We start from the raw sequence: 5,992 nt of genomic DNA, 5'->3' as shown, positions 1-5,992 counted from the left end.
GAGCGTCCCATGCCACAGCTCGAACCTACCTGTGAGATGGATGGGGAAGATGATGACTTGAAGCCTGTGATTAGAAAAGCTTTTGAGTATCAACCTGGGCAGCAGAAACAGGAGGAGGAGGAGGAGGAGGAAGAGCAGAACAAGGAGGAGAAAGATATTAATTGTTACAGGAGTGGTGACACTTGTACAAGTAAGCTGAAAATGTTCTTATATCTTCACAAAATTAATTTGTCACATGGCTTTCAAAGAAATGTTTATTTTTGTCATAAATCTGGAAATTTTTAAGGAGGTTCATTTAGCCATTTTGGTCTTAAAAATCTTATGATCTCAATAATGCTTTCTGCTTAGAGCTGCTGCTGGAGCCGTTAATCTCATGTAGTTTAGTAGAACTCAATGATGGCTTCAGATTTTTTATTTTGTTTTGTTTCTATTGTGTTTACTACTTTGTTACTCCTGACGCATTAATATTATAATCTGGTTTTTCTGTTCAGAAAACAAATGTTTTCCAGTATGAAGCACTGCAGTCCTTGTCATGTTGCCAAAAAAACCTGTTATGTCCCTACAACAGGACATTTCATACCCAACAGAGCAGGGGTATTTCTAGCATGTTGTCTAACGCTGTTTTTGTGTCCTTGGTAAAGGATACAAGCAAAAAGTAAGATTTTATTTATCCACATTTCTATTCAGCATAGTTGGTAGTTCAGGGAAATGTTTTGTTGTTTCTGGGGCACAATATGTTTTCAGCACTGGGGTCCCTATTTTTTTCCCTATAGAAGAGGGGTATATGTGTTCTTTCGAAGCTGCTTTACCTAGTTTGATTTCAAGGATATTTCCTGACAGAAAAACTAGTGGATGGATAGTGAAACTACTGATGAGCTATTCTGAATGTGTACTCCTCCTTTGACTTACCAGCTCTCAAATTACGCTTATACGTTTTAATTCCAGAATGAATAACTGGATTCTCAGGCCTGTATATTTTCTTTTAGAAGCCAGTGGGTACTGTTTTAGTATTTTCATAATTACATGGGAAGTTTAATCTTTGCAATCCTTAGTTGAGGGAGCCTGCACTGATTGCTATTTTAAACAGCTTTTGTGTGACTAGAGCAACCATGCTTATGAATGTTGGTGTTGTTACAAACCAGTGCACAGGTACATTAGAATATTGCCACTTTTTCCTGCCTATCATCAACAGAAATGAATTAAACTAATAGTAGCAAATTGTGTTCCAGCTATGTCCCAGTGGTCAGGTTTGCACTGCTTTTAACTAGACTGATATTGTGTATTTGTCTGTGGGCCATGTCATCATGTTATCAACTGTAGAACTGTTATAACACTATAGTGAGAGGCAGAACTTGGCAAACAAGTATTGCTGAAGCTATTACACTCCCAAGTGCAGCATATTACATCCTGAGAACTCTCCCTTTTTCTGGTGTGTGTATGAGTGATATCTAGGGAGAGAGGAGAGAAGTGAAATGTAGTTTGGGTAGTTTGTAATAGTCAGTAGATTCATTGATTATTAGTTGACACACTCTGTGTTTAATTTCAATTATCTTCTGTCTTTTGTCATGTAATGTGAGCTGTGTCATGATACACTGCCCATGAGAAGGTAGTAGAATGAACCAGTTCTTTTATCCAGTGTTGATACTAAAGCATGATTATATGTTTGAAATGGCTTGTCCTGCAGAATGGTCAAACAGGAAACTTCAGACTCATGTTATTACTGTCAGAAAAGATTAATATGGATTAGAAGGGTCTCTGTATAAAGCGATGGCATACCTCTATTCTAAAAACAAAGGTTGATAATTAAATGTTTGAATAATATTTTTTTAGTTTATGTGTCTTGTGATTTAAATCTCTGGGATTATTCTAGTGTATAAATGGTGGTTCTGATAGTAAGTCTTAAAAGACCACCCAACAAGAATTTTACATACCTGTGGGTGTCTTGAGCTGTAGATACTATGTCATTCTACTGTAGTTTGAGATCTGTCTACAACTCTTGTTCCAGAGTTTTTTAATACATTTTGAGTTTATAAATTATTTCTGGGTTTATGTTTGAAAGTATTGATTAGTTTGTCCAAGCTAAGACTTATCTTTTGTCTCTACTTATTGTCTCCTAAAGATAATACAGAGGATGTAGCTGTGTTGGAAGAAAGCACTAAAGACAATCTTGAACCTTTAAAGAGTAAGCAGGGTTGGCCCAAAGGAGTTAAGCGTGGTCCATCCAAATGGAGGCAAAGCAAAGAAAGAAAACCTGGCTTTAAGCTTAATTTATACACTCCACCTGAGACTCCTATGGAGCCTGACTATCAGGGGTTGGTGGAGGAACAAAAGGAAGTAGCTGAAGACAAGTCCTGCTCAGTTCCTGCTGTTATAGAGGAAGCAATTAAAGAGCCTGTTGAAGTTTTACTACCACCACATGATGAGGCAAAAGAGGTAGAACCTGAACCTGTGCATCCACCCAGTGAACCTTTTGAAAAACAAGAAAATAATATGATGAAAGCTGGGGAAGTAGAAAGGAATGTAGAAGAAGGGAGAATCGATACAAAAGATCAAGAAAAAGGCAAAGCAGAAGACGTGTTTCTGCAAAAAGAGGAGTCAATGCATTTGGATGATCAGGAGGAGGAGGAAGAGGAGGAGGAGGAAGAACCTTCTCACAATGAGGATCACGATGCAGATGACGAAGACGATAGCCACATGGATTCAACAGAAGCGGAGAAAGAGGAATTGCCTGCTGAAGCTTTCAAAGAAATGCTGGAAACACAGCAATCTTTTTTAGACGTAAATGTTCAAACTGCTAATTCAAATCGGGAGGATTTAATGGATTGTGGTGTTGACCTTGCAGCTGATGAGTGTGAAAGTGATCAGAAAGAACTTGCTACAGATTCAGACCCGGTGCCTGAATCTGATGATGATCATACTGAGAACAACCAGGACCAAAAAGCTGGTGAAGAATTACATTCCGATTTCAAGGGAGGGAGTACTGAGACTATGGAGATTGATTCAGAGACGATTCAGGCAGTACAGTCTCTAACCCAAGAAGCAAGTGAACACGAAGATACGTTTCAGGACTGTGCAGAGACTCAAGAGGCCTGTAGAAGTTTGCAAAACTATACACATAATGACCAAAGTCCCCAAATGACCACACTGGATGATTGTCAGCAGTCTGACCACAGTAGCCCTGTTTCGTCTGTGCACTCTCATCCCAGCCAGTCAGTTCGTTCTGTTAATAGTCCAAATGTTGCTCCTTTAGAGAACAGCTACGCTCAGATCAGCCCAGATCAAAGTGCCATTTCTGTGCCATCTCTGCAGAACATGGAGACCAGCCCTATGATGGATGTTCCCTCAGTTTCTGATCATTCACAACAAGTTGTGGATAGTGGGTTTAGTGACTTAGGGAGCATTGAGAGCACAACAGAAAACTATGAAAACCCAAGCAGTTACGACTCTACAATGGGTAGTAGTATCTGTGGAAACAACTCTTCTCAAAACAGTTGCTCATACAGTAGCCTTACATCTAGTAACCTAACACAGAGTAGCTGTGCAGTGACACAGCAGATGTCTAACATTAATGGAAGCTGCAGTATGATGCAACAAACAAACATCAATTCGCCTCCCACCTGTAACGTAAAATCTCCCCAAGGTTGTGTTGTTGAAAGGCCTCCAAGCAGCAACCAGCAGTTATCCCAGTGCAGCATGGCCACCAATTTCACACCACCTATGCAGTTAACTGAAATCCCTGAGACTGGCAATGCCAACATTGGATTATATGAAAGAATGGGACAGAGTGAATTTGGAGCAGGGCATTACTCACAGCCATCTGCCACCTTCAGCCTTGCCAAACTGCAACAGTTAACTAATACGCTTATGGATCATTCTTTGCCTTACAGCCATTCAGCTGCTGTAACTTCCTATGCAAACAGTGCCTCTTTGTCCACTCCCTTAAGTAACACAGGGCTTGTTCAGCTTTCTCAGTCTCCACATGCTGTTCCTGGAGGACCACAAGCACAGGCTACCATGACCCCTCCCCCCAACCTTACTCCTCCTCCCATGAATTTGCCACCTCCCCTTTTGCAACGTAATATGACTTCATCAAATATTGGAATATCCCACACCCAAAGACTGCAGACTCAGATGGCCAGCAAAGGTCATGTTTCTGTAAGAACCAAATCTACGCCTCTGCCGCCTTCTGCTGCAGCCCATCAGCCCCAAATTTATGGGCGTGCTTCACAGACTGTGGCTATGCAAGGGCCCGCACGGACCTTAACGATGCAGCGTGGCATGAACATGAGTGTAAATTTGATGCCAGCCCCAGCTTATAATGTCAATTCAGTGAACATGAATATGAATACCCTTAATGCTATGAATGGTTATAGTATGTCCCAGCCAATGATGAATAGTGGATATCACAGTAATCATGGGTATATGAATCAAACACCCCAGTACCCTATGCAGATGCAGATGGGGATGATGGGAACTCAGCCATATGCACAGCAGCCAATGCAGACAGCACCCCACAGTAACATGATGTACACTCCTCCAGGGCATCATGGCTACATGAATACAGGCATGTCTAAGCAATCTCTGAACGGATCCTACATGAGAAGGTAGGCCCTTTGGAGAGACAGACTCCCAGACTGGCATATTGGATTGATCTGCACAAATATCTTTTGGAGAAGTACGATTTCAAAACCAGCAATTGGTGTGAATGCAAAAACATTTGTTGGCACCATTTAAAAGCTGTATGCAGCAGAAAGCCTTATAAGAGTTTTTCTTTTTTTCTTTATTTCTTGTTTTGTTTTTTGTTTCTTCCTTTTTTTCTAACTTTGTGGGATTTAACTTCTCTTTTCTTTGGGGGAAATTAGGTGGTTTTCCATTTTTGTTTATTTCATTGAGCTTGAAGTTCTCTGGAAAGGAAGAACTCTTTCTATGAACTGCAATTACACAGCAGCTGATGGTTCAGAGCCATTTTATGTGCCTGCTCCCATTAAAAATGCGAATAAATAGACTCCAAAACTATCAGACAGTACTGGATCGTGAGCTTTTTCTCTCTCCTTTCCCCACATGTAAATGCCTTTTAGCAGTTCTTTTATTGTATTATTTTGTTTCTGAAGGTGACACTTCTGCATGCCGCTAATGTCTTTGTTAGTGACAGTGCATTTTGTAGTACAAGTGTTGTGCTTAACAGTAAGCCATTTCTTAATTTTTTGCCTTGATTAGGTTACCCTAGTTTGAGGGGTAAAAAAAAAAAAGACAGAACTATATTTTTGTTAATTATAAAACTTGTAAAAATAATAAAAACAGCTGCAAAAGCTATTCACGTTTTGATTAGTTCAAAGGGTTTTATTGCTGTATGTTTAGTGTAAAGTTGAGACTCTTTTCCATTTTTGTGACCAGTTTCTTTGGGGCTGGGGTAGGAAAAAAGGCAGCTTTCTGTTTTATAAATGCTGTTAACGGTTTTTTTGTTGATTGAAACATCTCAGTGTTTATTTGTCAAGTTTTGAAACATTTTCATATATGTCCAAATACTTGGCAGGATTTAAAAAAAAAAAAGTAGTGAATTTGGTGTAAAGTTGCTATTTTATGGAAATGCCTCTAACTTTACATTTTCATTCCATCTGTAGATTTTTCTATCTTTATAAAATATTGGAGTTATTTTTTAAGGGAAAAAATAGAGCAGTAGCGTGTGAATAGCTCAAACTAAGCTTACAGATCGCATGTAAAAAGGCAAAAGTTATTTGTGTCTGTTTATATTGCTTCCTTTTTTGTAGCCTTTGTACCTGTACAGAGTGACTGTAAGGGCCGAGCAGAAGAGGCTTGATCATGTAAAAATAGGACCCAGTGACACTCTTGTATTTATCTGTTATCTTTTTAGTCAGTCAAAAAAAAAAAAAAACCCACACAAAAAAACCCCAAGAAACAAAAATAAAAACTGCAAAAACCAACACACACCCCAAGCTGTACATTTTAACATAAAATAAATTATGATGAGCCA

At 39.3% G+C, this 5,992-nt stretch overlaps 1 protein-coding gene across 1 annotated transcript in view; it reads left to right on the top strand.

The window, feature by feature from the left end:
- KAT6B (K(lysine) acetyltransferase 6B) overlaps positions 1 to 5,992 on the top strand; it is a gene marked incomplete at its 5' end in the record, with an annotated part of 10,857 nt that extends 4,865 nt beyond the window's left edge. The window contains 2 exons of the mRNA XM_010133211.1: positions 1 to 190; positions 2,120 to 5,992. Of these exons, the coding sequence (XP_010131513.1) occupies positions 1 to 190; positions 2,120 to 4,608 (2,679 nt within the window). The remainder of the gene's footprint in view (positions 191 to 2,119) is intronic.

The sequence above is a fragment of the Buceros rhinoceros genome, unplaced genomic scaffold, assembly GCF_000710305.1.
Source record: "Buceros rhinoceros silvestris isolate BGI_N320 unplaced genomic scaffold, ASM71030v1 scaffold4003, whole genome shotgun sequence".
NCBI lineage: Eukaryota > Metazoa > Chordata > Aves > Bucerotiformes > Bucerotidae > Buceros > Buceros rhinoceros.
This window is presented reverse-complemented; position numbering and strand designations above follow the sequence as displayed.